This window comes from Lichenostomus cassidix, chromosome 1Aa (assembly GCF_008360975.1).
Source record: "Lichenostomus cassidix isolate B80296 chromosome 1Aa, HeHo_3.0, whole genome shotgun sequence".
Classification (NCBI taxonomy): Eukaryota; Metazoa; Chordata; class Aves; order Passeriformes; family Meliphagidae; genus Lichenostomus; species Lichenostomus cassidix.
Window position 1 is genome coordinate 50,968,870 of NC_139480.1, and position 18,845 is coordinate 50,987,714.

The 18,845-nt window shown below is 59.2% G+C and overlaps 1 protein-coding gene, 3 long non-coding RNA genes and 1 pseudogene across 5 annotated transcripts; 1 reads left to right on the top strand and 4 right to left on the bottom strand.

Moving 5' to 3' along the window:
• Positions 1-657: 657 nt before the first annotated feature.
• LOC146443832 (uncharacterized) lies at positions 658-6,292 on the bottom strand. 2 transcript variants are annotated; one of them, XR_014849324.1, is made up of 3 exons: positions 6,180-6,292; positions 1,716-2,171; positions 658-1,503 (listed from the first exon to the last, which is right to left on the bottom strand). It is a non-coding gene; the product is annotated as an uncharacterized LOC146443832 (long non-coding RNA). The 2 variants fall into 2 exon arrangements; XR_014849323.1 differs by lacking the exon at positions 6,180-6,292 and adding an exon at positions 3,128-3,247.
• Positions 6,293-7,306: 1,014 nt separating this feature from the next.
• Positions 7,307-8,406, bottom strand: LOC146443833 (uncharacterized). The gene is made up of 2 exons (XR_014856103.1): positions 7,790-8,406; positions 7,307-7,639 (listed from the first exon to the last, which is right to left on the bottom strand). It is a non-coding gene; the product is annotated as an uncharacterized LOC146443833 (long non-coding RNA).
• A 992-nt stretch (positions 8,407-9,398) lies between these two features.
• Positions 9,399-11,188, bottom strand: LOC146443834 (uncharacterized). The gene is made up of 2 exons (XR_014849325.1): positions 10,755-11,188; positions 9,399-9,533 (listed from the first exon to the last, which is right to left on the bottom strand). It is a non-coding gene; the product is annotated as an uncharacterized LOC146443834 (long non-coding RNA).
• A 1,428-nt stretch (positions 11,189-12,616) lies between these two features.
• On the bottom strand, positions 12,617-15,849 carry LOC146443835 (uncharacterized). Its single transcript, XM_085048918.1, has 7 exons — positions 15,101-15,849; positions 14,718-14,942; positions 14,512-14,615; positions 14,366-14,416; positions 13,671-14,037; positions 13,093-13,269; positions 12,617-12,784 (listed from the first exon to the last, which is right to left on the bottom strand). The coding sequence occupies exons 1-7, from the start codon at positions 15,792-15,794 to the stop codon at positions 12,681-12,683; spliced, it is 1,722 nt and encodes a 573-aa protein (XP_084905044.1). The 5' UTR covers positions 15,795-15,849; the 3' UTR covers positions 12,617-12,680.
• A 623-nt stretch (positions 15,850-16,472) lies between these two features.
• On the top strand, positions 16,473-17,575 carry LOC146443836 (olfactory receptor 8J2-like; annotated as a pseudogene).
• The last annotated feature ends 1,270 nt before the right edge of the window (positions 17,576-18,845 follow it).

Here is an 18,845-nt window from a genome sequence, read left to right on the forward strand (position 1 = left end):
GGTGGCCATGACGCTGCTCAGGAGCTGGTAGCAAAAGCACTGTCAGAGCTCCTGGCAGGCACAGGCTGTTTGCCCCCAGAGTGGATCCAACTGCTGCCTGCCAGCCTGGCTAGGAGGGATCTGCTTTAGCTCCTGTCTTCTGCCAGGGACAGAAAGTTTGCAGTTGATTCCAATTAGATTCCAGCAGCCTCACCTCCTGGCAATTCCTGGACAGCTGATTGCCTCTGCCACCCCTCCTGCTCTCACCTCCCACCCAGCCAATGCCAACTATGTGGAGGAGAATTTGTCCTCCACAGCAGCAGCAGGACACAAGCACTCACACCCTGGCACCTGGATTGTCCCTTTGGGGGATGCTGCTTGCTGGGATTTAGGTAACTCCATACATTTGGCTGCTGAAATTTCCCAGCCCAAGGGCTTTAGCTGACAGGGCAGCATAAAGATTGTGTGGTGCCCAGATTTGGGTTTCATTATCAGCTTTGCTAGTGTAGATGAATTATACCCATAGCCCCAAATTCCCTGCTGAATTCCTACTGGAATAACCTCCCAATGCCCCACGGAGTGCGGATATTTCCATGCAGAGCTGCTGCTTTAACACCAGCCGTGTCAGGAGCCAGCAGAGGTTCCAAGGAAGCTCAGTGGGATCAGGAGAAAGACAGGTTTGTATTCCACAGAATTTACTAGTTATAACCCTCATCCCCCAGCCCCACCAATGTCCCTGGGGGGCACTTGACAGAGTTGCCTGGAATTCAGCTGATTTCACCCCCCCCCCGAGGTTGGGCTCCAGTTGACACTTGAAAGCAGGAGAAGGCAGTGGTCAGACACACCCCTAGCCCGTGCTGAGGCAGCCCCTGTGCCCAGGTGAGGATGTCTCTCCCTGCAGAAGCTGATTTCATTTCAGAGCCTCAGGAGTGGCCTCTGGAAGTTCTTCTCCCTGAAGAAAGGGATGCACATCCCTGCCTTCAGTGCACCTCTGGTGTGACCCACCTGTGAAAGCTTTCCATGGGTTCTGTGGTTCCAGCTGGCTCCCTGAAAAACTCCAAACTTAACCCAAACAAAACTTCATCTAAATCTAATCTTTCATTAAAATAAAAGAGAATCTCCAAGGACTATTGCTTGGAATTTGATTTCTGTGAGGGAAGATTGCCTTGGCTTTAATGCTGCTGATGGCTGATGTCCCCAGGCTGGAAGGAAAGGGAGTGGGGGTGGGTGGGACATACTCCAGGAGGTTGGCACTGGGAATTGCTGTCTGAGCCTCTCCACAAACACAACATGCTGACATTCCCAGGTGCCATTCCTCAGGCTATTTTTAGGGTGTCAGTGGGGTCTGCCTGGGGTGAAGCATCTCCAGGTACCTGTTCAGAGCAGCCCATGGCCGAGGAGCTGCAGGCAGCCCTTTATCCATGTCCATCAGAGCGCTGCCTGGGCATCCCAGTGCCCAACCCCGGGATGTGTGTTCCGCATGCTGTGTGCCACAGGCAGGACCCTGCAGGCACAGCTCCTCCCCTGGAAATATGAATGACAAGAGGTGCTGGTCCCCCTTCTGTGGCTCCTGACCTCCTCCTGCCCTGCATTCCCAGCCAGCTAGGACACACGGACAAAACATCAAGGAACATTCCTGGCAGTGAGCAGGAGTTCCCAAGGGCTCTGTCTAGCTCTGGGTCTGAAAAGCAGCCCCAGCCTCAGCAGCTGCTTTCATTTTGGGCTGAAACACTCACCTGCAGGAAACTCCCCTCTGCAGGTGGGACCAGCTCTGACACTCTCCAGAAGCACTTCTGCCAATGGACCAAGAGAACCCTCAGGACTTGTCTTGCTTATTTCTCCCTGTAAAGGCACATTGCATGACCACCTTGACAGCTATTGGGTAAATCCTGGAAGGGGCAGGAAATCAAGGTTATTGGAAAAGTTTTGTGCTGTCATGTCAGGTGCCAGCCAGGTCTGCCCTAAAACTATTTTAGGGGCTGGTGTGTAAAGCACTAGCGTTTGCACAGGAATTACCTTGTTAGCAGCAGCAGCCACTTCCATCACAGGCAGGACCTTCCTCATGACCCTGAGATTGGCTCATGTGCTTGAAGCAGCGTGCTGAGAATGCCAGGATTCTGAGTTCAGATAAGCCAGTCACTTCTCCTTATTGGACTTGATGATCCTTGGGGGTCTTTCCAAGTCAGAAGCTCCTGTACTCGGGAAATAAACAGTTTTCACTGCCTTTTGAAAGTCAGTAGTTTTTCCATTGGAGGGTGCGAGCCACAGAAAAATGGGCGGGGAGAGGAGGGAGCGCATCAGGGTCTCCGGCGGCAGGTATGTGACGAGCGGCTGGAGCAGGAGCGAGCCCCGGCGACAGCGGCAGCGCGGAACTCAGCGCCAGGCCCGGAGCGGCTCCTGCCGCCCGCGGGGCTGCGGTGGGCAGGAGCTCCCCGGGGGCGCGGCCGGGGAAAGGAGCAGGCGGGCGCTGCTCGGTCCGGGGGCGGATGGGCCGCGGCGGGAGCGCGCACCGGGGGCTGCATTGGCCGCGGCGGGAGCGCGCACCGGGGGCTGCATTGGCCGCGGCGGGAGCGCGCACCGGGGGCTGCATTGGCCGCGGCGGGAGCGCGCACCGGGGGCTGCCCGGCCGCCCCTGCCCTGCCTAGCGGGAGACCCCGCGCTCGCGCCGTCGCTCCGTGTCCGCCAGGCGGCGCCCTTCAGGACAGGAGGCGCTGAGGGAGCGGCGGTGCCTGGCGGGTTCCGGGCCGACACGGGCAGTCCCCGCGCCCCGTCCGCTTCCAGCCGCGACCCAGCGCCTGCTGCGGGAAAGAGCCGCCGTCCTGCCGGCATCGGCACCGGCGCAGCCCCGGCTCCCCGCGGTCGCAGCGGGACGGTGCCCAGAGCCCCGGCGGGACCCCAGCCCGGCGCCAGCTAGAGCCGGAGCAGGAGCGACAGCCGCCGGGCTCGGCCCCAGCGCCCGTCCCGGAGCGGCTCCTCCCGCTCGCGGCGATCCCGGTCCGCATCGCAGCCCCAGTCCCGCCTCGGTCCTCCGGCCCCGGGACCCGCACCCCGCCCGCCCAGGCAGCACCGGCTCCGCCCGGGTATCCCATCAGACGCCGGCAGCACCCCGACCCGAATCCCCGGGCTCGGATCCCGGTACCGGCCCCACCTCAGCGCCTCGGGCTCCCCGCAGCGCCAAGAACAGCCCACGATGCGAAGGTGCACGCAGCGCACCGAGCGAGGGTCCCGCCGCATCCCGAGATGAGCATCCTCCGCGCGAAACGGAGCAGGCGCGAATGTGCCCGGATTTATGGGAGCGGGCGGGACGGGGCCGGGCGGGGCCGGCACAGGTGTGAGGGGCGGGGCGGCACAGGTGTGAAAGGTGAGGCCGGCACAGGTGTGAGGGGCGGGGCGGCACAGGTGTGAGGGGCGGGGCGGCACAGGTGTGAAAGGTGAGGCCGGCACAGGTGTGAGGGGCGGGGCGGCACAGGTGTGAAAGGCGGGCCGGCACAGGTGTGAAAGGTGAGGCCGGCACAGGTGTGAGGGGCGGGGCGGCACCGGTGTGGAAGGTGAGGCCGGCACAGGTGTGAGGGGCGGGGCGGCACAGGTGTGAGGGGCGGGGACGGCACAGGTGTGAGGGGCGGGGCGGCACAGGTGTGAAAGGTGAGGCCGGCACAGGTGTGAGGGGCGGGGCGGCACAGGTGCGTGGGGCCCCAGAGCGTCTGCGCGGGGCGGGGCCGAGAATATTTAAACGCTGGGAAGTGCGTCAGTCGCCATTCGCCCCTCGGCGCTCGGTGCGGGAGGCTGCTGCCGGGCCGGGTTCTATATCTCTTTTCCTCTATGCCTCTTTTGTTCAATACTTCCCTTCTTCTATACTTCTATACATCTCCTTCCTCCCCCCTTTTCCTCCCCTCCCCCCCCCAAACCCCCCCCTCTCCCCCTAGCCTTCCCCTCCCTCCCCCCCCGGGCGGTCTCCCCCGGCCCCCCATCCCTATCCTCCTACACAGCCCAGCGCTACCCTACGCTTCCATCCTCCCCCTCCTCCTTCCACCATTCCTTCCCCCCATACCCCGGCTGCCCCCTGTCCCTGTTCCCCTTCTCCCCTTCCCCCTCACCTGCCCGCAATTATCCCTCTCCTACCTCCACCCTTCCTTCCCCCTCCCCGCACTGCGGCTCCCCGTTCCCCTTCTCCATGCCACCTTCCCCGCCACCTTCCCCCCTCCTTCTCTCCCACCTGCCTTGGATTCTCCCCCTCCTTCCTCCGTCCTTCCTTCTCCCCCCACACCTCCCTCTGCCCACTCCCCCTGCACACTCCGAGCCTCCCCACCCACCCCGACCACCCCGCTGCTCCCCTATTCCCGTCCTCCATTCCCCCCTCTCTCTTTCCCCGCAGCCGCGGGGCTCGGGGTGCTGCAGAATAAAGCCCAGAGGGCCGGAGCCCGGCGCCCCCCTCCCTCCCTGGAACCCCCACACGGGGCCGGGCCCGCTCGGCGGGTCCCCCCATGCAGTTCACAAGCACCGCCCGACAGCGCCGGGGCTCCGGCTTTCCCCACATCACACTGGGGCTCCCCGGGAGGGTCGGGGCTGGGTGTTAGGGGGGGGCCCCCTCCTTAGGAGGGGGGTCCGGGGGAGGGGAGGGGGTGGGGGCGGAGGGGGGGCTTTCCCCCTCCACTCCCTGCCTCCTCCCCGGGACCCCCTCCTCCGGACCGGGGGGTGGGGGGGGGGGGAAGCAGAGCGGGTCACGTTACTCTGCAGCGTGAACACACACAGAGATCGCCAAAGAAACGGCCCCTCCCGTCTTGCCCCCCCTACCCCCGTCCGGAGAAGGGGGTCCCGGGGAGGGGACCAGGGCGGGTCCCCCCCGGAGGAGGGGGTCCGGAGGAGGAGGCGGGGACTGGAGGGGAGAAGCCCCCCCCCTCCCCCGGACCCCTCCTCCGGAGGGGCCCACCTGACACCCAGGACTCCCTCCTCCGGAAGGGGCCTCCCTCCCCCCCCCCCCCCCGGGACCCCATCCTAAGGAGGGAGCCCCCCCAACACCCAGCCCCAACCCTCCCGGGGAGCCCCAGTGTGATGTGGGGAAAGCCGGAGCCCCGGCGTTGTCGGGCGGTGTTTTTGACCTGTATGGGGCAGACCCGCCGAGCGGGCCCGGCCCTGTGTGGGGGTTCCAGGGAGGGAGGGGGGCGCCGGCTCTGGCCCTCTGGGCTTTATTCTGCGGCGCCCCCAGCCCCGCGGCTGCGGGGAAAGAGAGAGGGGGGAATGGAGGACGGGAATAGGGGGCAGAGGGGGATGGAGGATGGGAATAGGGGGCAGAGGGGGTGGTCAGGGTGGGACAAGGACGGAGGCAGGTGGGGAGAGGAGGAGAGGGGAGGATGGGCAATGAGGAGGAATAGCAGAAGATTAGGAGGGGTAGGGAGAGGGGTCAAGGTGTGGAGTGAAATGGGAGGGTCGGGTCGGGGAAAAGGGCGGATGGACAGAGGAGAGGGAGTAAAAGGGGTAGTGGAGTAGGGACAGGAGAGGACGGAGGGGTCGGGGGGAGTTGTGTTTGGGGAAAGAAAAGAAGGTTTGAGGGGAGAGGGAAGGGGAGAGGGAGGAAGAAGGGGAATAGGTAGAAGAGGATGAAGGGGTGGGGGGAGTATTGTTTGGGGAAAGAAGAGAAAGTTTGAGGGGAGAGGGAAGGGAAGGGAAGGGAAGGGAAGGGAAGGGAAGGGAAGGGAAGGGAAGGGAAGGGAAGGGAAGGGAAGGGAAGGGAAGGGAAGGGAAGGGAAGGGAAGGGAAGGGGGAGGAAGAGGGAGGAAGAGGGAGGAAGAAAGGGAATAGGTAGAAGAGGAAAGAGGGGTGGGGGGGTCGTGTTTGGGGAATGAAAAAAAGGGAAGAGGGGAGAGGGAAGGGGAGGAAGAAGGGGAATAGGTAGAAGAGGAAGGAGGGGGAGGGCAGAGGGGGAGGCAGAAGCCCCCGCGCCTCACTCGGGCAGCGCGGACAGGGAGCTCCTGCCCGCACCTTGCCCTGAGACCAAATGGCGGCCGAGGCTATTACCGGGGTTTAAATGACCTCGGCCCCGCCCCGAGCAGCCCCGCACACCTGAGCCAGGTCCATCCCCGCCCCGCAGCCCCGCACACCTGAGCCAGGTCCATCCCCGCCCCGCCCCGCCGGTACCGCCCCGAGCCCCGGCCCGCCCTGCCCGCACGGCGCAGCACCATCGCCCGCCGCCCCGCCCCGCTCACCTGGGCCGCACCGGGGCCGCTCCCGGCACCGGCACGGGGGCTGCAGGGTTCGGGTCCTGCCGGTGTCCGCTGGGGGTCCCGGGCCGGAGCACCGGGGCGGCAGTGGGGCTGGCACGGGCCGGGATCGCCGCGGGCGGGAGGAGCCTCTGCGGGACGGGCGCTGGGCTGAGCCCGGCGGGTGCCGCTCCGGCTGCGGCCCCGGGACCCCCCAAACCCCGACCGTCCCTGTAGTGCCAGGGGAATTTTGAAAAAAAATTTTTCTCAGTGTAGACAGGTAATTCTCATAGAGAAACCCCAAAAATAAAAGAAGTGGGGTTGGGAGTAGTGAGTGGGGTTGGGGTGGGCAGTGTTCCGCTTTAAATTAAAAACACATTGGGAAAAACCGTGGTGCAGCTCTTTTCCAATCCTGGACTGTGTGATCGGTTGTGATTCCAACTGCTCCCATGGGATTTTCAGCCTGTGGGACTCAAGAAACTGCCAGGTGCTGTGCACATGAGAAAACTCTCTGGATCAGGCAGTGTCCCAATGAGCTGGCAGTGCCCAACATCTGTGGCTGGAATCTGGGGGGTCCCAGCACAGCCCTTCCATGGTGTCCCCAGGGAGCTGACACTGCCCAGCACTCTTGGCTGGAATCTGTTGGGTTCCAGCACAGCCCCTTTGTCGTGTCCCTGTGCACCTGGCACTGCCCACCATCCCTGAGCAGGGTTTGGGGACTCCAGCACAGCCCCCCAGCACGTCCTGTTCCTTCCTCAAGGCCCCTCCAACCAGGATCGTTTTTTGGGGTGGAGGCACCCAAACCCAGCAGAATTGGCTTTTACCAGTTTGGGGAATCTCCCCTCTCCCCTCACTGAATTCCCACTACCAGAACCCAGCCTGAGGCTCAGCTCTTCACCCCTCAATCTCTCCAAGGAATTGGACTTAGATTTCCCAATCCAGCAGGGCAGGAATGCTGTTCTCCTCACTGTGTATCTTAATTGCTGTAATAGCTTAAGAAACAATTCAAAGAAATTTAAAAATGAAGAGACAACAAAGAAGAGCTGCCAGCTCCAACCAAGGGGTGCTGAACCCCCTTCTCAACAACTTCCTTTTATTAAACACTGCAAATGAACCAATTAAAACCACATTGATACGGTTTTATTATTTTTAATCGAGTCATAAATACTTTAGGATAAAAACATAACCTTTTTAATTCCAAAAACTCTTCTAGAAGATATTCAAAGTTTTCAAGATTTTAAGGCATTGCAGCCTCAACAGTGTCCAGACCTGGGAGAAAGCACTTCTCCCACCACTCCTGGAATTTCCTTCCCTGTCCCTCGCAGCTCTGGAAGGTCTCTGTGGGAGCCTGAATCGTTTGTGCGCTTGAGAAGCTGCACATCCCTAAAGCACGCCCTTGGAAACATGAAGCTTCCCTCGTGCATTTCATTTCTTCATCCCAAATGTTCCCCACAGTTATCCACAATCTAGAAAAAAACAAACAGAAAATAAAGGAAGACCAATACGTTCTGACATAATGAATGCTGATTATCCCAACACACCTCCAGGTGAAAAAGTATTTCTGCCACTCTGACAAGTCCCCCGGATATTGCCTCCAATCAATAATAACTACTTACACATTGTATTAAGAATCCTAAGGACAGATCTGCGCACATCCCGCCCTTCTTCCCGGGCAGGGCGCTGGCTCCAGCAGCTCCCGTTCCTGAGGGTTTGTGTTCTCCCGCCATTCCCGGCAGCTCCCGTTCCTGAGGGTTTGTGTTCTCCCGCCATTCCCGGCAGCTCCCGTTCCTGAGGGTTTGTGTTCTCCCGCCATTCCCGGCAGCTCTCGTTCCTGAGGGTTCGGTGTTCTCCCGCCATTCCCGGCAGCTCCCGTTCCTGAGGGTTCGGTGTTCTCCCGCCATTCCCGGCAGCTCTCGTTCCTGAGGGTTTGTGTTCTCCCGCCATTCCCGGCAGCTCCCGTTCCTGAGGGTTTGTGTTCTCCCGCCATTCCCGGCAGCTCCCGTTCCTGAGGGTTTGTGTTCTCCCGCCATTCCCGGCAGCACGGAGCGCAGCGGAGAGGCGCGAGGGCGAGAAAGGCGTCCTTGTCGGCTGCTTGCTGCCGCCAGCGCGGATCCCGTCCGTTCCCGGCGCTGCTGGCCGCACAGCGAGTGTTCCCACAGCGGGAAACGCCGCGGAAAATCGCGCTGAAAGCGCTGGGTCGGCGCGGGCGTTAGTGCCGGGTTCGGTCCGTGAATGAGACACACCGGGGAGGAAGCGGGTGAGGGGGAGGGCCGTCCCCGGCCGCCATCATGAGAAGGTCAAAGACTCGCGCGCCGAGCCGCTATATTTTGTTCGGTGCCATTTAAAGTCCCCGTGTGATTTTTCCACTGCCTCAACCCAAACCCGACTCCAACCCGCGCTCCAAGCGCGATTTTCCGCAGCTTTTCCTGTTGTGACAACATGGGCGGTGGGGTCAGCGGCGCCGGGGACGGGCGGGAAGCTCTCGGGCGGCGGCAGGCATGGCCATGATCGCCCCTCTCGGGTCCACTCGAGTCCGCCATCTTGAGTGTGGCTCAACCCGACCCGCTACTTGCGGGACCTGCCACGTGATTTCTCCCGGTGCCGCCATCTTGAGAGTGGCACAGGCCAGCCCTGTCCCGACTCTGCTCGCCCCGTGTCCCGCCCGTGCCCGCGGTGCCACCGCGCCTCTGCTGCCGCCACAACCTGCCCCGCCGGGCCGCCCCGCCCCGCTGCCATCCTTCTCAGTCACCGCCCCGCTCCTCAGCCGCTCCCGCTCAGCCACGCCCGTGTCCGTTTGCACTCCTAACTCTCCCTCGCCGCTGCCCTCCCTCTACAGCCATCGCCCCGCTCGCTCCCGCTCCTTGCCCTTCCCACGCTCGGCAGCCCCGGAGGTCGCCGCTGTCTCGTGTCACCCGGCAGGGACAGCAGGAGAGCAGGGACAGCAGGACAACAGGGACAGCAGGGACAGCAGAGACAGCAGGACAGCAGGGACAGCAGGGCAGCAGCACAGCGGAACAGCAGGGACAGCAGGGCAGCAGGGACAACAGGGACAGCAGGGACAGCAGGACAGCAGGGACAGCAGGGCAGCAGGACAGCCGGGACAGCAGGGACAACAGGGACAGCAGGACGGCTCAGGGCGCTGTCGGGGGGCGGCAGTACCGCTCTCTGTCACCAGGTGGCAGCACTGCCGCAGAGTTCGGGGTTTAGTTCATCGAGAGAACTGAGTTGGCATCGAGCAGATTTATTTCCTTTCACACAGATCACCTTATGTGTTCCGGCCCTCGATCGTTTCATTGGTGTATAAAAATTGTACCATTATTTTCCAACCCTACACATCTCGATTCAGAGTTTCTTGTGTTCCTGTATATAACATAGCAGATAGAGAGGGTTTATTTCTAAATGAATTACATATCATTTAATACTATCAGTCAATATATATAAAAATGGAAAACTTAACAGTTTTCAGTATTCTACACACACTCCCTCCCTGTGAACTTCTTGGCCATTTTGGGTCAATTTGGGAGAGGGCACCCAGCATGAGCCCCATCCTTCCCCACTCACCTGCTCCTCCACTCCATCAGGGCTCTGCCAGGGACATTGGGGGTCCCAAATGACATCAGAGCCCCCGAGACTCCCCCCTCTCCCCCAGCCTTTCCTCCTCAGCCCCACAGAAGGCACAGAACGAGTCGAGCTGCCCTGGACTGAGTCCATCCCCCCAGCAAGGGGCTCTACAGCAGTCAGGAAGGAGGCACAGCCCCCAGAACAGCTCCAGTCCCTGCCCAGCTCCTGTGGCACAGAAACAGGGAGGGGAGCAGAGAGGATGGAGGAAGAGAAGGAAGAACAGGGGGCAGGATGGAGATGAGAAGAAAACTGGGATGGGCAGCAGACAGAGAGGGATTAAAGAGGAATAGGGACAGGAAATGGGTCAGGAGGATACGGCGAGAAACAATGGCACAGGGAGCAAGACAGAGCAACAGGGAATGAAAAGGAACATGAGCGAGCCACAGAGAAGGACAGGGAAAAAGACAGAGTAACAGGGAAAGAGGACAGGGAGCAGGACACTGGGACAGAAGGAGAAAAAGAGGGGCAGCGAGCAGGACAGAGCTCTGAACACACATGGAGGACAGAGAGATACAGAGAGGAAAACGAGGACAGAGAGAGAAAATGACCATGGCAGGTCACTGGGGAAGATGGGCAAGGGGCAGCAGAGGGATGGAGAATGTGAGGGATGGGCAGCAGGAACGAGGGTTAGAAAGAGAAGAGGACACTGAGGCAGAAGGAGGAGCAGCAGATACAGAAAGGTTCAGGCAAAGGACAGAGAGATGGACAAAGACATATGGTCACAGTGTAGGCCAAAGGAAAAAGGAGAGGAAGTAAGAAGGAAAGGTAAAGATGCAGGCAAGGAGTGAGACAGAGAGATAAAAAGTAGAACAGAGGACAGGGAGAGGGATGGAGCAATATTTATTAAACAAATATAGAGTATTTATTTATTAAAAGAAAAACAAGAACAAGAGAGAGTGAAGTAGCAAAAGGGAATGGATAAGGAGCACACAGGATAAGACAGTAACACAAAAGACAAACCTAGACAGGTGTCATCAACAAAAGGGAACAGGCTCTGTTCTTCTGGATTTTCCACTTTAAACTCCTCAGCACAAAGCTGACAGATCATCTTCAGCAGTGATCTATGGCCTTACTGTCCAAATCTGTCCTGTACAGCCACTGGCAACGTCCGGGAATGCAACATGAACGGAGTTCTGTGGAACAAGAAAGCAAACATCAGGAACTGGAAAAAACCCTCATTGTCTGAAAAGTCAGAGACAAAAAGCAAGCCTCTGCATGGTCCAGCTGTGAAACAGCCCAGTGGTTCCTCTGATGGCATCCCGGGAACTGCAGCCTGCTGTCCAAGCCTGGCCTAACCCAGCTTCATGGGACAGCATTTCATTTTTTTAGAGGGATTCAGAAAGAAAATTTCCTCTGCACCATTCAAGTAAACCCACATGATTTTGAGCAAAAGCTGGATCTGTACAGACTGACACACACCCACAACTCTGACAACTGGGGGACATTCTAAATGTGTCCCACAAGGAAATGTTGTATCCCCTGCTTTCTATTGTTTTTTGGTTTTTTTTTTTTTGTTTGAAAAGAAAACTTAGCTGGAAGTAAAGACTAAAATGCAGTAAGATTAAAGCAGATGGAAAAAATTACAGTGAAAAAACTTGTTCATTGACTGAGCTGCTATCTATGGTTCATGTGTGCAATAAATCAAGACAAATGCAAAGGGGATGAAGAAACAGGCAGCAAACAGCTTCCACTGCTTCTCACTCCAGCAAGGGGAGCAGCCCTGGAATTTCAAGTCCAGTGTCTCCTCCAGGTGCCACAGATGACCAACAGGCACTCCAAGACTGATTCCCCTTGGACTTCCCCCAGCACAGACACACCAGCAGGAACTGGAACCCAAGGACACATGGCAACAATTGTCTTCCCACTCACCACTCTCTCCACATTTTCCCTTCCCAGGGGGATGCAGGTGCCATCCTCAGAGGCAGGAAAACTGCCCTGCAATCCAGTACCAAACCTGCCCGGAAAGCCCAGGATGCCAGCAGCCATTTCTCTTGCATTTCCTCCTTACAGGCATTTTAAGCCTGCTTTGCCTCACAGGTGCTATACTGACAAGGGCATCCCCAGCTGTTTTTATCCTTAATCAAGGCTGTGAAAGCTGAGTTTCATGAGAACTGGTTCATATTGGGATTATTTTTAACTTGGAGTTTCCCTTGGCAGCAAAAGCAGTGGATAAACCCAACACGGACTTGAAGGGCCATAAGATCCCAGATTTGCAATCCCCAATTCCCTCCGGATTTGTTCATTGAACTTTTCAGGGCTCGTTTGGCAAACTTAAGCATTTGGCGATTTCATGATCAAAACAAGAAATCTGTGAAAAGGAAACTTCACTAAAGCTGGCTTAAAGCAATCCCTGCTGACAACTAATTAAAACAACTCCTTCAAAAGGAGGTAGGACTGATGAAACCTTCACCAATTAAACATTCACCATCTTGCCAAGATCAGAGTTCTCTGCCCACCAAGGACACAGCAAGCAGGAGCGACATTTCCCCCCCTCTCCAGCAGAGACCTCCTCCCTGCGCATCCAGGGAGTTGCCGTTTCACTCGGGCTGAACCCAAGTAGCCTCAGTTTGAGAGGCTACATCAGTTTGAGAGGGCAGCTGTTGTTTCACTGCTGCATTTCTTGGCTTGTTAATGCCCCTCCTACCTGTGCTACGGCCCGTGCTTAAAGACATCAAACTACCGTCCTGTAGGAAAGGCCTCAAAAGCTTGAAAAAGGCTGAAAGGAACACTCTGATTACCCCTTGGCCAAAGAGGTTCCTTTAGCTGAACTTGCTAACAGGAACTGCACTTGACACTGCCGAATAAGTTTGTTGTATTTTTATTTTTCGGGTCCTCAGTCCTGGGAGGGACTGGGGAAGTGGGTGCTGCAGAGGCTCTGGCAAGGCATCAAAGACGCCTGCCCAGCACCCAAGGGTGGCACGAGATCTCCTCCAGAGCTGGCCTGTCCTCAGGGTGCTTGGACAGACACCAGCGGATCAGCTGCTGGCACTCTGCGGAGAGAAGCCAGAAAGTGCCTGTCACTTGCCAAAGGCTCCTGCCCGGCCAGTGCTGCGTGTGCTCAGAGCTGCGCCAGCCTCCCAGCGCGCTCTGTACTTGGCGGGAGAGCGGCACGGCAGGAAGCAGCGCCACCTCCTTCAGCCCGGCGTGCCACACTGAGCGGCCCCGTCACGGGCCACCTCCCGCGGCACATCCAGCCCTTGACGGCACATCCACCTGCCGCGGAGCTGCGTGAGCTGGGCCACGCTGGGCTGTGCGCAGCCACGTGCCAAAGCCTGCCTTCTTCAGGCCGCATACCTACCTGGAGAGACCTGCTGCCTGAAGCAGAGCTGCCCCGACACGATTTCACGGTCGTTGTGGAAGGGGATGTTCCCACAGACCATGACGTACAGCAGCACGCCCAGGGACCAGATGGTTGCCGAATGGCCGTGGTAGCGGCCGTGGCGGATCCACTCGGGCGGGCTGTACACGTGTGTTCCTAGGGGAGACAGGCGGCGCTGTCAGGGCGCAGGCTGTTGGCTTCCAGAGCCTGGGCCCAGCCTCGTGGCCGAGGCAGGGGCTGCAGCGGTGGCCGTAGCTTCCCCCCAAGGCCGCAGCCCCTGCTCCAGCACCCTGGCCAAAGCCATGAACCCATTCTGCCAGCAGGCAAAGAAGGGCAGCGGTGCAGCCCAAGCCCTGGCGGGCCTGCCAAGCCGAGCGGCTGGGGCCTGCCTGGCTTTTGCAGCCGTGCTCTGTCGGCAGGGCTGGCAGCACAGCATCCTGGGGCACAGCATGCGCCCCGTGCCAAAGGGCAGCAGGCTGAATGCCGCAGCCCGGGAGGGAAGGAATGGGGCCGTGCAATGCCTGGCGCTGGGAGCACGGCCCCGGCTGTGGGCTCACCGGCAAAGTAGTTGAAGGGCTGCTCCTGGAGGAAGGTGCCACAACCGAAGTCGATGAGCTTCAGCTCGCCGCTCTCCGGGTCCACGAGGAGGTTGGAGGGCTTGATGTCCCGGTGCAGGACGCCGCAGGCGGTGCAGTGCCGCACGGCCTCCAGCACCTGGCGGAAAAGCCAGCGCGCCACCTCCTCGCACAGGAACTCCCGCTCCGTCAGGAAGTGCAGGAGATCCTGCGATGGCTCCGGACGCTCCATGACCAGCAGGAAGCTGTCACGCAGCTCAAACCAGTCAAGGAGCTGGATGACGTTGCGGCAGCCGGAGCCCACCTTCTCCATCAGCACGATCTCCATCGGAACACGTGTGCCGTCGGGCTGTGAGGAGGAGAAAACGCCTCCAGCAGGCCTCATGCTGCCCTGGGACTCCGCTGTCCCCTGCCTGCCGTGCCCCAGTGCTCCCTCGGGCAGCCTCCCTGGGCTTTGGGCTTCCTCCCGCCCAGGGCACACTCAGGGGTTCCCCCCTGCCCGGCCACTCCACCGCTGTCCGGCATCCCCGGCATCCCCGGGCCCGCCGTGCTCCCTCCGGCTGGCTCGCCGAGCCCGCGCCCGCTCCCCCCGCCATCTCCCGCCTCCCAGCCTCGGGGCCCCGCGCTTAGCCCTGCCCGCCGCGCCCCGCTCCGTCCCGCTGGCCCCGCTCGCTCACCAGCTCGTGCCACCGCGCCACGCTGTCCCGGGGCACGCGTTTGATGGCCACCTGCAAGCCCACGAGAGAGGCGGGCTGAGCTCCAGCCCCGGGTGCCCGGCCCCGGCCCGGCCCTCCTGCCACGCCCGCCCGTCCCGCCCGCTTACCGGGCTCCCGTCCGAGAGGCGGCTCCCCGAGAAGACGGTGCCGAAGCCGCCCTGCCCCAGCTGCGGGCCCAGCCGGTACAGCTCCTGCAGCTGCTTCTTTCGCCCTGCAGCCGAGAGCGAGCCATCAGCCTTCCGCCCGGGGCCCCCCAGCCCCGAGTGCCCGCCGGTGAAGCACGCCGGGCCACCGCGGGCCACCTCGCTCTCACCTGCTTCCCGCTGCGTGCCGGGCAGCGGCCACCGCCTGGCAGCCGTCGGGCTGGCGAGCGGCACAGCTGGGCCAGGGCAGCGCGCCCGGGTGGCTGCAGGAGCCGCAGAGCAGCGGGGCGGGGCGGCACCGTCGCTGTCCCCGGCGTCGTGAGCTGGACGCTGCTCTTGAGGACGGCCGGGGCTACAGCCCGAGGCTTCTTCGCACAGGGGCGTCCCAGGAGCGGCTGCAAAGCAGAGAGGCGTTTTTGGAAGCCCAAAAGCAGCCCGTCAGAGGCGCTGGAAGCAGCCAGGGACTAGGCTGCTCTCGGGGAGCCTGGCCTGGCCTGGGGCTGCCCCTCAAGAGCCCCGGGGGAGCCTCAGGGAGCTGCTCAGAAGATCTCACCTGCTATTGGAAAGGCCTTTGCTAGACGCGGTGGCCGCCTGGGAGCAGCTTCCTGCAGACGGAGGAACCTCCAGGGTCTCTTGGGGATCGTCTCCGCCACCAAGCACGGGCTGTTGCCAGCTGGCACAGCCGGCACAGCGTCCTGGCTGCTGCGGGCCGGCAGCTGCTGGCTCAGCCGGCACGCTTGCTGCTCCGCCACCTGCTCCTGAGAAGGCTCCTGTGCCTCGGGCTGGGCTCCCACTTGGACTTGGGGGCTTTCCCTGGCCACGGCAGTGCTCAGGGATGTGCCCGTGTTGGTCAAGTCCAGGAGTCCAGGGGAGCTGGGAGACCTGCCCACGGGCTCTGCACCTTGTGCAGGCTGACAGGTCTCACTGAGCCTCTGGCTGGGATGGAGGCTGTCAGAGATAGCAGAGGCTCCTCGAAGGATGGAGGGTCTCTGACAGCCGGAGGCTCTTGCATGGATGGCAGATGTCTGATGGTCTGCCATCCTTGCAAGGGCTGAGGCTCTCCCAGAGATGGAAGTTCTTGCTGGGAGCAGCCTCTTGGAGGGATGGAGGCTCCTGGAGGAGCTGGATGAGCCACAGCAGGGCAGGTGGCCTCGCTTCACCAGCTCCTCCAGCTCTTTCAACAGTGCCTGCCACATCCCTGAGTAAAGCGGCTGGCGTGTCCCATTGCGAGCCCACAGCAGCAGCATGAGTTCCTGCAGCTCCTGGGCCACAGCCAGGCAGGGGCCGCAGCTGCAGGGGCTGTGCAGGGGGCTCGCGGGAGCACGTGGCCACTTGCCAGGGGTCGCCAGAGGCCTGGAGCACCTGGGAGCCACAGGGGCTCCTTGGCTTCTCCGTGAGCCTCTGGGTTGGACCCCGGGGCGCTTCCATCTCTTCCTTGTCCCTGCATGCTGCCTCCATGGTGTCCAGTGGCCAACAGCCCACCAGACAGCCACAGCGGCCAGCAGCAGGAAAAGTACAGTCATTAGGACGCCACCGTCACACATGGCTCCGGCACGTCCCGTAGCAACTGCACTGGCAGCTGTGGCTGCTGGCCCCTCTTATATAGCTAGCCACGGCACTGTGAGCTCACAGTGCTGTGGGCCAGCAGAGCCCTGTGACATGCCAGCCCTGCCTGGCGCCAGCGCTCAGACCCTTTGTGCCGTCACAGCCCCGCCTACCTCAGGGATCAGCGGACACAGCTCATTCCTGAAGATGCACATGGACAGAAAAAACCTGGAATTAAGAGCAGGAACTCAGCCTGTTGCACTGCAGTGTTCCCTGGAGGACACTCCCTGAGTGCAGGCCCTCTTTCTGGGCTCTTTCTGCTCATTTACATTATCACTTTGGTGGGGAACATCAGGCTGATGCTCTTGGTTTGGGTCTCTCTCAGCCTTCACTCCCCCATGTACTTCTTCCTCACTCATTTGTCCCTGGCTGACGTCTGCTATTCCACCGTGATCTCCCCTAAAATGCTCACGGGCCTGTTATTTGGTAATAAAACCATTTCCTGGGTGGGCTGCGTGACACAATTCCACTTCTCTGCTCTCTTTTCCACATCCGACTGTCACCTTCTGGCCGCCATGACTGGTACGTGGCCATCTGCCACCCCCTGCTTTACGCCATGGCTGCGTCCCCCCGCCCCTGCTGGCAGCTGGTGGCATGGTCCTACCTAGTGGCCTCCCTCAGCGCCCTCATCTACACCAGCTGCACCTTTGGGGGCTCCTTTTGTGGGCCCTGCTGGGTCAATCACTTCTTCTGTGACACCAGCCCCGTGCTGAGGCTGGCTGCTCTGACACCCAGGGCAGCGAGGTCACCATCTTTGTCCTGGCCGTGGCCAATGGGCTGGACACCGGCGTGGTCATCCTGCTCTCCTACGGCCGCGTCCTCCACACCATCCTGGGGATGCGCTCGGCGCCCGGCAGGGCCAGAGCCTTCTGCACCTGCACCTCCCACCTGGTGTCCATGTTGGTGTTCTACGAGACGCTGCTCTTCATGTACCTGCAGCCGGCGTCCCGGCATGGCAGCCGGGATAAGGTGGCCTCTGTCTTCTACACCATGCTCAGCCCCATGCTCAGCCCTTTCATCTACAGCCTGAGGAACAGGGAGGTGAAGGCAGCGCTGGAGAAGTGCAGGAGGAGTATGGTAAACTGCTGCTGGCATCAAAGAAGTGCAGCTCAGGGCAACAGGGAATCCTGGGATGCTTTGGGTTGGAAGGGACCTGAAAGATCATCTGGTCCAGCACACCATGGGCAGGGACACTGTCCACTAGACCAGGCTGCTCCAAACCCCATCCAACCCAGCCTGGAACTCTTCCAGGGATCCAGGGGCAGCCACAGCTTCTCTGGACAACCTGTGCCAGTGCCTCACCTTTCTCTTAGGGAAGAATTTCTTCCCAGTATCCCATCTAACCCTACTCTCAGCTTAAAGCCTTTCCCCATTGTCCTGCCACTCCGTGCCATTGCAGAAGAAAACCATTCATCTAAAGTAAGAGATGATCCATTAAAAGAATTGGATATGTCCCTGATCCTCACAATTTTATATAGGCTCTTCCACAGTTCCTCACAAAACTCAATTACAATATTTATCCTGGAGAAATAGACTCCACAGTCACATCTGCCATAGAAGGAAACAAGAGCGGGAGCCTCAAACTGAATTCCCTTTCCAGCCACGAGGCTGTCAGAAGAAATCACACAGACTGGTTCCAGGGTATTACTCCAATTATTTTTCTCTTTCTCACAGGATACACAAATCACCGTTTTATTGGTTTATAACTTATTTTGCACTGGTGAATCTGTATTTTTCTTGCAAGATTATTGTCCTTATCCCTAAACTCCAATAAAATTCCTCGTTGTTACCTGTGAGTTATTTATTAGAGCAGAGCTGCTGGGGTGGAAGGGAGCATTTGGGAAGAGAAAGAGTATTTTAACATTTGATTGGTAAAATAATAAGATTAAAGCCTTAAAAAGTGCACTTTTTTTTTCTGGCTTAGAAGGATCAAAAGCTGATGGGACTTGGGATCTCAAGATACATCTTAGAATATCAAGGCGAATGCACATGTTCAAGTGCCAAAGCATACCTTGAAAACCTAACAGAAGTATTTCACCCAAAATATAAGCACATGTCTAGTTTCCATAGGTGAAAGAATCATCAACACGTGATCTATGGATAGCTGGGAGCTGTTTGGGTGTGGAAAAGGCCCTAAAAAACCCAAACCAAACAGTTCTCCAAATCATGGCTCATTAAAGAAGGTACAGGAATAGCCACAGCACTGGGGAGAGACCTGCAATCCTTCATCTTTTCCTGGCCTGGAAAAAACTCCCAATTTCTGCCCATCCTAATGAATTCTAAAGGCGATTTGTTGGGTTAAGGGCAAACTGAGTGCAACTTTGGAACTTCCTTTCACCATTTGGGTGGTCTGGATAAGCTCAGCAGAGATGTCCACCTCTTCCTCCTCCACCTTGTCCCTCACCTGTTGACACCTTTGTGGGGTGGGATGAGTTCTGACTCCACAGAGGGACAGGCCTTAGCTGTGGCAGGGAAAGGTGGAAACAGAAAAATTTTCCCTTTGTTGTTGTGTTGTGAAGATGTTGTGTTCTGAGGAGTCACCTGGGAATTCACTTCCTTTTGGAAAGTAAATGGATAATGAACAGTGTTCTTCTTTGGGAACAAACAGCAGGAGAAGAGATGTTTTAGGATTGGGTGTTTCTGCCTGGCAAAGGTGGATCTGGACCTGGATGAAAGGAGTTGGAATAAATGTA

Bases quoted from the DNA above. Each gene is read 5' to 3' on its own strand.
- LOC146443835 (XM_085048918.1), bottom strand. From the start codon at position 15,794: ATGCTGCTGCTGTGGGCTCGCAATGGGACACGCCAGCCGCTTTACTCA. The intron at 14,038-14,365 runs GTGAGCGAGCGG...TCCTCCTCACAG, and splicing joins TGGCGCGGTGGCACGAGCTG to CCCGACGGCACACGTGTTCC. The intron at 12,785-13,092 runs GTAGGTATGCGG...TTCTCTCCGCAG, and splicing joins CAGGCAGCAGGTCTCTCCAG to AGTGCCAGCAGCTGATCCGC.